The following is a 16,135-nucleotide window of genomic DNA, read 5'->3' as shown; positions in this document are numbered from 1 at the left end:
GTTTTCCCCCATTTCTGCCATTTGATTCAAGACGGTAACACTCGATTAGTTTAACCTTGGGGAAGGACAGAGATGATTACATCTCTGTGATAACCACAGAAGGCAGCACGCGGTGCCATTCGTGTACACGGGTACAACAAAACAGCAACATACTGAACAAGCAATTTATAACATTAACATGGACTTACTGATGTTTTTTTTCCTATTCAAATGTTCTTTGTGTTTTACTTCTTTGTACTGGTATAATGCACATGTGTTAAAATGCCTACAGTAGGTATGACTCTAGTAATTCAGTATTGACACAGCTATGCTCTGGTTTTAATACAGAGAAAGCGTACTAGCTCCTCAGGGAGAGGGTGTGGTTGCTTTTGACACAGTAGAAACCCTGAAGTAAAACCAAACAAAACTTTGTAGTTTAACTGAAAACCATTTGAATTATGTGCAGTGTGTTGTGAAACCTGTATTTCATTTGTTTGACTTCATTGTGCTTTTTCTAGTAAACGCAGTTGGTATCAAATTGATCTAACTCCCCGCCCCCCACCCCCCACTGCAGTGCACAAAGCTATCAAATTGTTACATAATGCTGATACAATATAGTGTACGCTGTTATATACCAGGAGGATTGCCATGATTTATACATTTATACATGAAAACCAATCAACCTCTGGCTAAGCGGATTGCACAACACAGGCCAGGACTCGTCAGGCCAGGACTCTGCAGTCTATCTACTCCTACAGGCCAGTGGACACTCTTTCAATGATGAGGATGTACACATCCTGGACAGGAAGCAATGCTAGTTTGAGTGGGGAGTCAAGGAGCCCAAAGGGAAAGACCAACTCGAATTTGAGGAGGGGCCTAAGTGTACATCTTTGTGTACTTTTACATGTGCAAGTGCTTATAAAGGGCTGTGAAGCGTAGGAACTTTTTCTTAACTGCATTCTTCAGTTGTTGATAGCAAAGAACATTTCTGTTGCCTCGTCCAAATCTTTGAAACACATTAGTAGCTGGCATGAGCATATTATTGTGAAAGAGGGGATGAAGATGTGTGTTCTAAAGTAAGAGTTGAAAGTAAAGCTGAATGTTCATTGTATGCTTGTATCTACCTGTGCCCAAAGAGGTTATTTCCACCAGTCACAAACAAAGACTCCGTTTTTTAAAAACTCTGTCCTTTATCAGAAGTTGAGAATCACTCTGGATGTTCTTTGAGTTTTAAAAGTAGAATGGGAGGCAGAGTTTCAGCTACCAGGACCCTCTCCTGTGGAACCAGCTCACAGTTTATATTCAGAAGACAGAGACTCTCCTCTGATGAGACTCCAAACTTTCCTTTTTGATGCATTTTATAGTTAGAGCTGGATCAGTTGACCCTGAGTTATCCTGTTTTAGGTTGTGACTGCTGGGGGACTTCCAGTAACTTGTCTCTCTATTACTGTAAGGGGCTTACCTTACAATATAAGATGACTGTCTTGTGAATTGCCGCAATATAAATGAAATGGAATCACATCAAATTGAACTTGGATCCTAAAACTCAATCAAACCTAAACTCGTCTCACCCAATTTGGACATCCAGCACAATCATCCTCATATCCTCCTGAGACCCAGCGTATTCATTATGTCCTCTGTAGTGGACAAAAAGTTAAATTAAAAGATAACAGATAACATGGAGAGCAGGACAGAACATGACCAATGCTTGGAAGTACCAACATTACTTTGAGTTTGACTCTGTAAAAACTGAGAAGAGCATTAGCGTCCTAGGTGCACTCTGCATGGGAAGAAAACTTCTTTCTATGGTGAAAAATTCCACGGGAATGTGACACAGAGAAACCTGCCAAACACAGCAGAATGTGATGAAACATATTTGTTGATTTCTCAGTTCAAGTCAAGTTAATAGAAAAACCTTGTCTGTGCAAGTTAACCAAGTGGAAAAGATACCTGAAATTCATTACTTATTATAATATATGAATGTCTCTCACTCTCTTCTTCTGCCTCACTGCATCAGGAAGATCCAAACCTGAGCAGTAACTCGACAAGGTGAAAGCAAAATGTGGAAAAACAGTAGTAATCTGATGAAATTATGACTATTAATTATCACGTCACATGATATGATGAGTGACAGTGGTGTAGCACAGACTCTAATGTTCAGTATGTTTCTGTTTGTTAGTTAATTCATTTCAATTAAGTTCAACTTTCTGTATTTTCTGTATTGTCAGAGAATTCTCAGCTGTATAAAACCAAAACAAAATAAACTCAAAAACAACACAAAATTTTTGCTTCTAACAGCTACGAATTGAATCCTCAAAGCTGTCCAGCTCTTACACTGCCTGTCATGAAATCAATATCCTTAGTATCCTTATTTTCCTATTATATTGTTTTATGTACTTGAAGGCTTGTAGAGCAAGGCCACTTTTGACTCACTAAGTGCTCAGCCAGACTGAAAAACATGAAGTTTTAGTGCACAGGCATATTAATAGATAAGACACAGAAAAGACGAACTTTGCCATATAAGCAATGTTTGAGACTGTGTGACGTCTGAAGTACAGAAATAACACCATATAAGACACATGTTGAGCTAAAAATGTTAGAGCTCTTGCAACTGCCGTTTGAGCTGTGCAGGGGTCTCTCTCTTCCGGAAGATGATTGAATAAAAAGAAATATAAATGTTGTAACACACTATGAGTCGGTTTTCTCTGTTCTATCACGGGGACAAAAGAATCGGGGTTAATATGCCCCAATTTAGCATTTGTTGAATTGTTCCTTCAATCCAAAAACCATGGACGCTACAGTTAAGAAACCATTTTATGGAAAATACAATTTCTGGAGAATTTTGTTATTTATTTGCTAGTGACATAGAATCACTGACTGCCATTTAAGGTTTTGCCCATTTGTTTGTTTACACAGATAGTCCCATTGAGACTCAATGTCTTTTTTATGAGAGAGACCTGAAACAACTGTCTGAAACAATTGTATTGTAATTCAATTCAATTTTATTTGTATAGCGCCAAATCACAACAAAACTCACCTCAAGGCGCTTTATATTGTACAGTAGATACAGAGAAAAGCCCAACAATCATATGAGCCCTATGAGCAAGCACTTTGGCGACAGTGGGAAGGAAAAACTCCCTTTTAACAGGAAGAAACCTCCAGCAGAACCAGGCTCAGGGAGGGGCGGGGCCATCTGCTGCGACCAGTTGGGGTGAGAGAAGGAAGACAGGATAAAGACATGCTGTGGAAGAGAGACAGAGGTGTGCGAGTGAAGTACTCTAATAGGGTGATATGGTACTACAAGGTCATTAAGATAAGATGGGGCCTGTAGATTGTATTGTCATTTTAATTAAAAATGATAATTGCAACAATAAAAAAAACAATACTGTCCCTGATGTCCGAGCTTAGTTGAATAAACATTGGGTGCCTTGAGGGTTAAAGGAACTTTAGCCATTTTTCAATGGCCAAACCACCCATCTGATCTTAACATAATAAAGCAAGCTTTTCAGTTATAAATTTAAAAAAAAAACTTAACTCAGGAAGCGTCACACACAAGCAGCTACTCATGGTGGAGAAAACAGCATCTGGTAATGTCCATGTTTTCTAGACTAGACATCATTTTGGACTTCAGTTAAGTTCTATTTTATTTATATATATATATATATATATATATATATATATATATATATATATATATATATATATATATATATATATATATATATATATATATATATATATATATATATATATATATCACCATTTGTGTAATCGCAGTGGTTGTTCTTTAATAACAATAAGTACTCTGTTGGGATAATATGGTACTATAAAGTCACATTTCACAGAGCGAGAAAATATAAGTTAAAGTGTGACACTCCGTGATGGAGAAAGATGTAAGAAGAATAGGAGAAGCCAATGAGAGATTATTTTCAAAGGTAAACACTGCTCATCAATGGACAATTTACAGCTTACTCATAATATCCCCAAAAATTATTTGTTTCTAGATTGTGATTTTATGAAGTGTCTGAAAAACAAATTTGAAGTAACATAATAAGTGTTAATTACAGGTTGCATGAAAACTGGGGAGTTTAGTATGCTTACAGGCTGAAGTGGTATAGTGGCTAAGTTTACAGTAATGCACAGCAATGCTCAACTGATAACCAGTAGGCTCTTGTGTTCATGGTCAGTGTCTGAAAAACAAATTTGAAGTAACATAATTAAGTGTTAACACTGGAAGTCCCAGGCTTTTCTAACCCCAAGTCAGCCAAGTGGAAGCTAAATTGGCTAGTCTTTTAGCCCGGAGCAGCCCGGTGTTAGGAGATGTCAGGCAGATGCTGGGCTGCTGCAGTGTCACTGGGTAAAAGTGAGACAGAGTAAACACAATTTAGGGTCGATTAAGGATTCTGAAGATGCATTGAAACTATTAAACAAGCTGAAGTGAAGCTGATATTTCTGGGTTATATTCTGTAGGAAAAACTAATTGAAAAGTTCCACTGCCATTTGTAATCGATATGCTGTTGGATTAGAGTGCTGTAACAAAATGTACAGACTTTGCAAGGTGAGATTTTCCAGCAGGGAACAGGGGTTATTGTAGGTGGAGATATAAAAACATAAAAAGTCCACTTTTAAGCACTGCTCTCAAAAAAGTCTACAGTGGAATTCTGCTTGAGTATTTAATTTTCTGACAACTTTTTACTTGTCATCCTTATATTTTCAAAACACACATTATATTCAACAGTGTCTTTTATAGTGTTTTTACTTGGGGGTTAACATGGGCTGGAATGAGTGCAGGCGCCTGTAAATTACACAAGTTAAGTCACGGTACTTCAGCAGCTAGTCCTGAAGAAGAGGAGCAAGCATTTTGGGAGTAATGTTTTTTAATAAGCAGGTAATTCCAAATGCAACATTTCTATCAGCTCAAGATCAACAGAGACACAAAAGGTAAGGACTGTGACACTAAATTAACTGCAAAATTAAGCTTACATTTAATATCATAAGTCGAATTACATATGGGATTTTTACATCATGTGTTTTGATTTAAAAAATGTTTTATTGTAAAACATCCTGCAAAACAAATTAAGCTCTACTAACTTTGTGTTATTTCAATGTTGCATAAAAATATTGGGTAGTTTTGCCCAGGATAAACAGGTCAGCTTGTTGTACTGTCTTGGGCTTGTGCACAGTGGCTGCGGTGCTCATGGTTAGTGTTAGGTTACATGAAGTAAAGGAAATTAATCTGCATTAAAGCTGATGATGCATAGATCAATTCACTAAATTCTACCTTTGCACCAATTGTATACAGCCTAGTATAAAAACAATATACAGTATACGGTTAGTTTATGAAAGAGATTGTGTTCAATTTCAATTTTCATTTTCAATTTATTTATACAGCACCAAATCACAACAACAAGGCGCTTTATATTGTAAGGTAGATGTGAAAGATCTGCTCATATCTTGTTGAATGCAGTTGTGCAAATCCACAAAGAGCCGCCTCCACATTAAGAAAATCTACTGGACCTCACGTTAATTATTATTCAATTATTATGAGTTATGATTCTTTTCCTCACGCTGAGCCACTACAACTGATCTTAGGGTTTCGCCACCATTCGCACTGGCGAATCCTGCTTTAACCCTTCACTCTACTGATTTTCCTGTTTAGTTGTGGAGGCACAGTTATCCTCTACATTATAGACAACAGAAAATAGAGCTTTTTAAAGATTATTATATTATCATATTAAATGTTAACAGGTTGAATAAATCATAGAGAAAGTGTATACAGTGATCCCTCATTTATTGCAGCACGGGTTCTCAGAATTACTAGCCCCTCGCCACGCACTTTATACACTTTTTCCCCCACAAACATGAACATCAGTCACAGTTCTCACAAGATGATTCTCAAAGTGCAAACCTTTGTAGATTGCAAAACGTAAAAGTATTATTATGCCGCATTTTGTCTTCATCTGCCTGCCACTTTCGTGCGCCTTTTCCCCTCACCCATCCGCAGGTGTCTATTTCCGAATGAAGGTCATAGTTATGGTTGTTTTTGTGCTGTTTTTTTTCTATTGGATGTGATGGTTATCAAAACCAAACGTGATAAATTTGGCAAGCGCAGGAGACACGACACGGAGGAGATTTGTCAATCAGGCTGCAGAATGCAATGCTGTATGGTGCAATAAAAAATCTGCGAAAAAGCGAAGCAGTGATGGATGAACAGCGGGACCACTGTGTGCTGTTTATTAATAAACAAAATATATTCCTGCATGACAACATGTATAAAAGCAGAACGGTATTTGTACGTCAGTGGGAAAATAGCGGTGGCTTGCTAGCTTTTGTGCGGCTTCCCTGGGTCAGTCAAAAATGTAAAAAGAGAAATGAATGAACTTACCAGGTTGCCCGATCTCTTCACATATCTTCCTCCAAGCTCGTCCTTTATATTCCTGTCTCGGTACAGAAAGCAGCTGGTGTCGAACAGCTCCGGGTGGTTTGCTACAGCGTTGATTAGCCTTCCCTCCATTGAAGAATGAAGGGCTTTGGCTGGATCTGCCCCTTTGACCTATGTCAGAGCCACGTCACCAGGCTCTTGATTGGTTGTCGCGGCGCGATTTGACGCTGGAGTTCAGATTTTTCCAACTCGAGTGGTAGACACAAAATGTGCATATGCACAAAAAGCAACACAAAAACTCACGCGCGTGGTTTTTTTTGCGAGTCAAACACGCCAGACTCGCTACACTGACGCGCGTTTCACACGTTTTGGCATTTTTGCGACGCAAATCTGCTTCCGAATTTTCGCGGGAGCCGCAATCGTGGGTCATCGCGCCTTTCCATTGACTTTACATGTAAACCTGACGCTCTGGCTGCCTCTATCGCGTTCGGTGTGAACACACCGTTACTCATTTTGAGTACACTGTACAGCCTTGTTAGTTCCCAGAACTCAAAAAAATTAAGGAAACTTGTTGCCTCAAAAATACTAAGTAAAGCTTACTTAAGATGACTGTTAGGACAACTTATTCATTGCAAGTCTGCAGTATTAAGAATAACTTGATATTTCTGACTGTACAATACTAATTGTTTACCTACTGACAAACAGTTCAAGTTCAACTAAATGAAAAAACAATTTGTGGTAACCTGAATATGATTAAAAATAATTAACAACACTTTTTGTAATGATGTTAAGATGAGCCCAACTTTTATTTTCAAACACAACAAACTATAACAGCCAACATACTGGACACTGTTCTGCTGAACAACAAACAATTATATTGCCATCACGGTTATAATCTTACAATGAAACAAAGTCTCAGATGTAATTATTCTGAAAATAAGTTTAGGCCTACCACAAGTTTGTTTTGTACTTACATTACTTATATAATCAAAATAAAATATATGTTGTTCTGTCACAACTGCAGTCTCATGGATCGAGGTGATCCAAATGTAGGTGCAGAAGAAAGTCTTTAACTTCCCTTAAGTACCACCACCCAACATACAATAATGTCATGAAAGCATCATTTTAAAAAGGGCTATGCAAACATTGCCAATAACTTTTATTCTAATGATGTGCAAAATGATTTTTGGCACAAAACAGATTTTGCTGTTAGAAAACTTGCAGACTTTACTATATGCAGTGTAGACCCTCTAAACTAAGTTTGGGGGATGTGATCTTTCAAGAAATGCAGACCAAACTGTTGTTGTTTGTTTACTTACACAGCATGTCTTGTAGAATTAACTGGAGTCAACAGCAACAGCATAGTGCAGTCATATCTCAAGTCTAATAACAGAAGACCAGTACAGAAACAACTTCCCCAAACCAAAGCACAAATAAAACAATAAGTAAAACAGGCTGATCTAAAGTATGATTAAAGTCCAGCCTGATTAATATAAATGTCACTGACAGTTGCTAATATATTGGAAAACCAAAATACTGATGTTTTTCTGTCCAACAGCAGGAGTGCTGGTCCCGAGCCTCAAAGACAGTAAGAAGCAAGCAGAGGGAGAAAAAACAGAACATTTTTCAGAAACTAATTTGATCCTTAATGGCTGTGCAATCATTGTAACATAGAGTTATGTTGTAAAATAAAGTCTAGATTTGACATTAATAGATGCCACAGATGTTCAAAAGCTGCCACAAAGCATGAAAAAAATGGACGTCTCTGAAAACGTCTGAGCATTTTTGCAAATATGTGATGTCTTGATAAATTGAGCAGATATTTGAACTTTACACAGCTACATTCTCGCCTGAAAATATCTTAAAAGTTTATTTTGTGACCCAGAAAAATTAATAAGTTTTTTTAGCCGCGCTCTTCCGCCATTGCCGCGCTTACAAGTAGCACAGGCTCCGACAACCGTGGCCGACAAATGCCATCCTCCTTTTCCCCAGACTACCCTTTCTGGGTCACAAAATAACCTTTTAAAATATTTTCAGGCGAGAATGTAGCTTTGTAATGCTCAAATATCTACTTAATTTATCAAAATATCACATATTTGCAAAAGTGCTTCCACGTTTTCGGTGAGCTCTGTTATCCACCAGCGCGAAAGCTGACCGGGAGGTCAAGGCTTGATCGAGTCCGCGAGCACAGCTAACTCCTGGCGTATTGTTTTCAACCCCCCCTGCTGTCTTTTGCTACTCAGGTTAAACATGATATATATAATTAGTTAGTTAGTTATGGCTATGGATTGAAAATACCCCCCACCCCTAATGGCTGCAGCTCCCGAAGATTTTCGTCTGAGCTCTTATCTCACTTTTTTATTTCAAACAATCAACAGAAAATTTCACAGACATATTTTTATGTAAGGTTTTTAAGGCTGTGGTGTTAATTTTTAAGTAACATGAGCCCAGCCGCTAGCTAGCAAGATTATAAACCTGGTCCTAAACTAAGAGAAGCCACAAAATCAGTTTGAATAAAAGTAAACATTTACTCACCAAGTCAGTGTATCAGGTAAAGATTCACAGCAATGAAAATAATATCTTGAGCTGACGCTTTTCCAGGTTTGCTCAACATATTCCATAACAAATGCTGGCACCATGAACTGTTATGTGAAGGCTGTGTGCACGCAGGGGTGGTGACATGAAGGACCCAAAATGCAGACTCACGGAAATCAAAGGTGAACTTAAATACAGCTTTAATGTTAAACTCAAAAAAAGCAACAAAACTGAGTATCCAAAATAAACTTACACAAACAGACTGACAGAACACACAGCTAGATAAACGGTAGATCGCGACAATGACAAACTGAAACACAGGGCTTAAATACATAGAGGGAGCAATCAGGGAATGGACAACAGGAGGGAAACACAGCTGGGGCAAATCAGAACTGACGAGACAAGGAAGCGTAAACTGAACACACTGAGATAAGACAGAGACCTTCAAAGTAAAACAGGAAACACATAACACAGACTGAACAAAAGACAGACTCACATGCAGGCACTACAACAGAGGGAACAGAGATGTGGGACCAGGGCAGACACAGACACTGACTGGACACGAGGATATAGCAGACAGGGGAGACAGCAACTAAGGATTACACAGAGACAAACCATAAGACATGACTCTAACAAAAACCCAAAGACTAGAAATTATAAATAATATAATAAACTCAAAAACCCTGGGTCAACGACCCAGGCATCCTAACAGTATCCCCCCCTAAAGGGCTGGCTCCCAGACAGCCCAACCCGAAACACCAAAACAAAAAACAACCCAACCAGGGTGGGCGGCGGGGGAACAGGATGGAGGGACCGAAATGAAACAAACACACGGAGCCAGTGACAAAAAATACAGGGAGCAAAAGCCCAAAACAACAGCACTGCGTCCCAGCAACAGTCCAAAAGAAAACAGACCACAAGCCCATGAAAGGCGCAGAGGCCCAGGCAACGGTCTCGAAAAGGTTCAGGGGGGCGGCCCGGAGGCAGGCGGCCCAAGAGCCAAGAGGACAGTTCAGGGGGCCGGCCGGGCGGGAGGCACCGGCGGCGACCGAGCAGGTCAGGAGGCCGGCCGGGCGGGAGGCACCGGCGGCGACCGAGCAGGTCAGGAGGCCGGCCGGGCGGGAGGCACCGGCGGCGACCGAGCAGGTCAGGAGGCCGGCCGGGCGGGAGGCACCGGCGGCGACCGAGCAGGTCAGGAGGCCGGCCGGGCGGGAGGCACCGGCGGCGACGTAGGTCAGGGGACCGTCCGTGACGGCAATGATGTCCAGTCATCAGCCCGGAAAGTGGCCGAACAGGCCGGACAGGAAGACACGAAGACACGGAGGCAGGACCAGGCGACGCCGAAGGCGAAGACTCGGAGGCAGGACCAGACGAGGGCGAAGACTCGGAGGCTGGACCAGACGAGGGCCGAAGACTCGGAGGCTGGACCAGACGAGGGCCGAAGACTCGGAGGCTGGACCAGACGCGGCCCGAAGACTCGGAGGCTGGACCAGACGCGGCCGAAGACTCGGAGGCTGGACCTGACGAGGGCGGCGCTGCAGGGAACGGCGTGGGAGCCGCAGGTGGTGGCGCTGCAGGCGACGCAGGTCGCTGGATGGGCCTCTCGGACCCTCCAGCGGAGGCAGGTCGCTGGACGGGCCCCTCGGACCCTCCAGCGGAGGCAGACGGAGGCTGGACGGGCCCCTCGGACCCTCCAGCGGAGGCAGACGGAGGCTGGACGGGCCCCTCGGACCCTCCAGCGGAGGCAGACGGAGGCTGGACGGGCCCCTCGGACCCTCCAGCGGAGGCAGACGGAGGCTGGACGGGCCCCTCGGACCCTCCAGCGGAGGCAGACGAAGGCTGGACGGGCCCCTCGGACCCTCCAGGAGGAACAGGCGGTGGAGGAAATGACTGAGGTGAGAACTGAGCAGGTGACTGAGCTGATAGGTGAGCTAAAGTCTGAGCTACGGAGAGAAGTTTAATATGTATTGACTGTTGTAAAGATTGTAGTAATGGTGGGTAAGGAGGTGGATCAGCAGTAAGCTGCGCTAGTTTCCCTGAGCCTCCAGAACCTGAAGAAAACTGCTGGACGGGCTCACCTGAGCCTCCAGCGAGGTCAGAAACAGGTGCAGGTACCTGCCGGACACCAGCCACTCCCACCCGAGGAGAAGGTACGGGTGCCGGAGCTAACTGGTTCCCGGTCATCCTCACACTGGGAGCCGGGACAGGCACCGTCAATGGCTGGGCAGCTGCTGTCCCCACCCGAGGAGCTGGTATGGGTGCAGCGACAGGCAGAGGCTCAGCCGGCCTGGACACCGGAGCAGGGACCAGCTGGACCTCAGCCTCCCTCACCTGAAGCACTGAAACAGGTGCAGGGGAATGCTGGGCCCGAGCTGCCCTGGGAGCAGGAACACAACGGTGCAAAGGAGCAGGCTCAGCAAACACAGACTCCTCTAAAATGTTTTTTAGCTTCCTACCACCACCACGTCTAACAGTCTTAACAGTTTTCACAGTCTCAGAATTTACAGTGTGCACATGATTGTCTTTTTCCAGCTCAGAGGGAGCAGAATGAAAACAGTCATTATACCTCACCATGGGGAGTGGCTCAGCAGAGACAGAGTGGCGACCGCGTGAGCGTCGCTTTCTCCGGGTAGTGGGAGGTGGCAAACTGGGCTGCGAATCCTCCAAAAGACCGGGCTGCAATGAGGAAGCAGAGAGTTTGTGAAGCTCAGAACGTGGCAGACCCAAAAACAGAGCGAAGGACTGCAGTGGAGTGAGTCTAACGTCCGGCGTCACGTAATCCTTCTTCCGCCGCCGCTTAACCCTCTTGTCGGACTGGTAATCCAGGGGTGGAGGCGGAGGTGTAGCGACTGGAGAGAATGAGCACGTGCTCAATCTGATCACCCGAGGCATAGGCGCCGGCTCGGCCGTAGTCATGGCAGTTTGGAGGCTGCGGGGCCCTCCCCAAGCCAAACGTGAACCATAGAAAGGTGACTCGAGCTCCCGGGCATGCTTAGCCTCCTGCCTCACGCTCTCCTTGAGGAAGGCAGAAGCTGCGGGTTGCCGATACCACACGGAGTCTGCTGGGTCCATGTTATGGTCGCGATCTTCTGTTATGTGAAGGCTGTGTGCACGCAGGGGTGGTGACATGAAGGACCCAAAATGCAGACTCACGGAAATCAAAGGTGAACTTAAATACAGCTTTAATGTTAAACTCAAAAAAAGCAACAAAACTGAGTATCCAAAATAAACTTACACAAACAGACTGACAGAACACACAGCTAGATAAACGGTAGATCGCGACAATGACAAACTGAAACACAGGGCTTAAATACATAGAGGGAGCAATCAGGGAATGGACAACAGGAGGGAAACACAGCTGGGGCAAATCAGAACTGACGAGACAAGGAAGCGTAAACTGAACACACTGAGATAAGACAGAGACCTTCAAAGTAAAACAGGAAACACATAACACAGACTGAACAAAAGACACAGACTCACATGCAGGCACTACAACAGAGGGAACAGAGATGTGGGACCAGGGCAGACACAGACACTGACTGGACACGGGGATATAGCAGACAGGGGAGACAGCAACTAAGGATTACACAGAGACAAACCATAAGACATGACTCTAACGAAAACCCAAAGACTAGAAATTATAAATAATATAATAAACTCAAAAACCCTGGGTCAACGACCCAGGCATCCTAACATGAACAAGCGGACTGATCCAAGAGGGAGGAGGACGGTAGTCACGTGGCATTTTCAAAACACATCTTTCATCCTTCTGCACTGAGAAGCAAAACTTCCATTTTACTTAGTTTTTCTAAGTTAACACAACTCAAATAAATTGAGTTTATCAGCGTTTTTGCATAAAAAGTATTGGTAACTTATTTAAATCGAGTTCTAATAACAAATTGATAAAAACTGAGTTCAGCCTATTTAATATTTTTAATTAAACACAATATTACATTTTACAGTGTAATAGGGTGATATGGTACTACAAGGTCATTAAGATAAGATGGGGCCTGTAGATTGTACTGTCATTTTAATTAAAAATGATAATTGCAACAATAAAAGAAACAATACTGTCCCTGATGTCCGAGCTTAGTGGAATAAACATTGGGTGCCTTGAGGGTTAAAGGAACTTTGACCATTTTTCAATGGCCAAACCACCCATCTGATCTTAACATAATAAAGCAAGCTTTTCAGTTATGAATTTAAAAAATACTTAACTCAGGAAGCGTCACACACAAGCAGCTACTCATGGTGGAGAAAACAGCATCTGGTAATGTCCTTGTTTTCTAGACTAGACATCATTTTGGACTTAGGTTAAGTTCTATTTTATTTATATATATCACCAGTTGTGTAATCACAGTGGTTGTTCTTTAATAACAATAAGATAAAAACTTTATTAATCCCTCGGGTTGGTTCCTCTAGGAAATTTGGTTTCCAAAAAAGCACAGCACCGACAGAAGTTACAGAGTTACAGAATATTATATATATATATATATATATATATATACACATATATAAATACAAAGACATATATAGATAAAATATACAAAGGGGATAGACAGAATAAATAGGAATAAAAATAAAAATACAAGTGAATTGCACATTTCAAGTATGGAGTCTATTGCACCGTTGACTATTAACAAAAAGTATTGCACAAAAGGTAATTGCACAGTGAAGTGAAGAGGCACTACAGCTTAGTTGTTCCCCCCCTCCTTTGTCCACCTGTTTCCCCTCCCTCTCACCTGCAGAGAGGAGTTTTTAAGTCTGATGGTTCTTGTCTTTGGGAGAAGCAACCTGTCACTGAACAGACTCTTCTGGTTGTTTATGGCCGTGTGCAGACGATGCCCAGCATTGTCCATAATGTCCAGCAGTTTCTTTAGTGTCCATTTCTCTGACACTAACACCAGAGTGTCACCAATAAGTACTCTGTTGGGATAATATGGTACTATAAAGTCACATTTCACAGAGCGAGAAAATATAAGTTAAAGTGTGACACTCCGTGATGGAGAAAGATGTAAGAAGAATAGGAGAAGCCAATGAGAGATTATTTTCAAAGGTAAACACTGCTCATCAATGGACAATTTACAGCTTATTCATAATATCCCCCAAAATTATTTGTTTCTAGATTATGATTTTATGAAGTGTCTGAAAAACAAATTTGAAGTAACATAATTAAGTGTTAATTACAGGTTGCATAAAAACTGGGGAGTTTAGTATGCTTACAGGCTGAAGTGGTATAGTGCCTAAGTTTACAGTAATGCACAGCAATGCTGAACTGATGGACAGTAGGCTCTTGTGTTCATGGTCAGTGTGAAGTTACAAGTGTGGAGACATCAAATTCAATTCAAAGGGCTGATGCTCTTAATGTTCAGTCAACCAAATTAGCTATAACCTTGATGGCGTCTAGGAGTTGGAACTCGGCCGTGTAGTTCGTGAAAAATCTGCTTATATTTTGTTGAATTCTGTTAACTAAATCCAGAAAGATCATTAAATCTTAGAGAAGCACAGGTCAGTGTCAGGTAGTGGTCAAGTGACCACAGACATTGGGTTTAAAAGGGAGATGAATCACCTGTTCTGCACTCAAACATTGGTTCCTTCATGTCAGGAGCACCGAAACCTTTGCTTGAGGCGAGCCACCGCTCGCCTCAGGTGCCATGAGTATTTTACTCATCCAGATTTGTTCATTCTTCCATCCTGGTTCAGCCTGCGGACCAGTCGTAACACCGGTTCCGAAGCCGCGGTCAGCGCACCAGGTGTTACTAAAGTAAGTACATGCCTCTTCCAACCCATCACTAGCCTTTGCCGCATTTTGGTCTATTCAATTCAATTCAATTCAATTTTATTTATATAGCGCCAAATCACAACAAAAGTCGAATCAAGCTGCTTCATAGACACAGAGAAAAACCCAACAATCATATGACCCCCTATGAGCAAGCACTTTGGCGACAGTGGGAAGGAAAAACCCCCTTTTAACAGGAAGAAACCTCCGGCAGAACCAGGCTCAGGGAGGGGCGGCCATCTGCTGTGACCGGTTGGGGTGAGAGAAGAAAGACAGGATAAAAGACATGCTGTGGAAGAGAGACAGAGGTTAATAACAGATATGATTCAATGCAGAGAAGTCTATTAATACATAGTGAGTGAGAAAGGTGACTGGAAAGGAAAAACTCAATGCATCATGGGAATCCCCCGGCAGCCTACGTCTATTGCAGCATAACTAAGGGAGGATTCAGGGTCACCTGGTCCAGCCCTAACTATATGCTTTAGCAAAAAGGAAAGTTTTAAGCCTAATCTTAAAAGTAGAGATAGTGTCTGTCTCCTGAATCCAAACTGGAAGCTGATTCCATAGAAGAGGGGCCTGAAAACTGAAGGGTCTCCCTCCCATTCTACTTTTAAATACTCTAGGAACAACAAGTAGGCCTGCAGAGCGAGAGCAAAGTGCTCTAATAGGGTGATATGGTACTACAAGGTCATTAAGATAAGATGGGGCCTGATTATTTAAGACCTTGTATGTGAGGAGCAGGATTTTGAATTCAATTCTGGATTTAACAGGAAGCCAATGAAGGGAAGCCAAAACAGGAGAAATATGCTCTCTCTTTCTAGTCCCTGTCAGTACTCTTGCTGCAGCATTTTGGATTAGCTGAAGGCTTTTCAGTGAGTTTTTTGGACATCCTGATAATAATGAATTACAGTCGTCCAGCCTGGAAGTAATAAATGCATGAACTAGTTTTTCAGCATCACTCTGAGACAGGATATTTCTAATTTTAGAGATGTTGCGCAAATGGAAGAACGCAGTCTTACATATTTGTTTAATATGTGCGTTGAAGGACATGTCCTGGTCAAAAATGACTCCAAGGTTCCTCAAAGTGTTACTGGAGGCCAAGGTAATGCCATCCAGAGTAAGAATCTGGTTAGATACCATATTTCCAAGCTTTTCAGCGCCGAGTACAATAACCTCAGTTTTATCTGAATTAAGAAGCAGAAAGTTAGCGGCCATCCAGGTCTTTATGTCTTTAAGACTGCAGTTTAACTAATTGGTGTGTGTTATCTGGCTTCATGGACAGATAGAGCTGGGTGTCATCTGCATAGCAGTGAAAATGTATGCTATGTCTTCTAATGATACTGCCTAAGGGAAGCATGTATAATGTAAACAGAATTGGTCCTAGCACTGAACCCTGTGGAACTCCATAATTAACCTCAGTGTGTGAAGAGGACTCTCCATTTACATGCACAAATTGGAGT

The 16,135-nt window shown here is 42.2% G+C and overlaps 1 protein-coding gene and 1 long non-coding RNA gene across 2 annotated transcripts in view; both read right to left on the bottom strand.

Moving 5' to 3' along the window:
* The window catches only part of LOC148094695 (uncharacterized), a 171,495-nt gene extending 164,993 nt beyond the window's left edge, over positions 1-6,502 (bottom strand). Inside the window, exon 1 of the long non-coding RNA XR_015718421.1 lies at positions 6,365-6,502. This is a non-coding gene — a long non-coding RNA (uncharacterized LOC148094695). The remainder of the gene's footprint in view (positions 1-6,364) is intronic.
* A 1,791-nt stretch (positions 6,503-8,293) lies between these two features.
* LOC148094694 (uncharacterized) lies at positions 8,294-11,968 on the bottom strand. Its single transcript, XM_087837406.1, has 2 exons — positions 9,812-11,968; positions 8,294-8,359 (listed from the first exon to the last, which is right to left on the bottom strand). The coding sequence occupies exons 1-2, from the start codon at positions 11,966-11,968 to the stop codon at positions 8,294-8,296; spliced, it is 2,223 nt and encodes a 740-aa protein (XP_087693532.1).
* Between the last annotated feature and the right edge of the window lie 4,167 nt (positions 11,969-16,135).

The sequence above is a fragment of the Neolamprologus brichardi genome, unplaced genomic scaffold (genome assembly GCF_056152115.1).
Source record: "Neolamprologus brichardi isolate AB-2024 unplaced genomic scaffold, ASM5615211v1 NODE_ptg000031l+_length_7269946_cov_1, whole genome shotgun sequence".
Taxonomy (NCBI): Eukaryota; Metazoa; Chordata; class Actinopteri; order Cichliformes; family Cichlidae; genus Neolamprologus; species Neolamprologus brichardi.
Note: the sequence above shows the minus strand (reverse complement) of the source record. Positions and strands in the feature narration are given on the sequence as shown.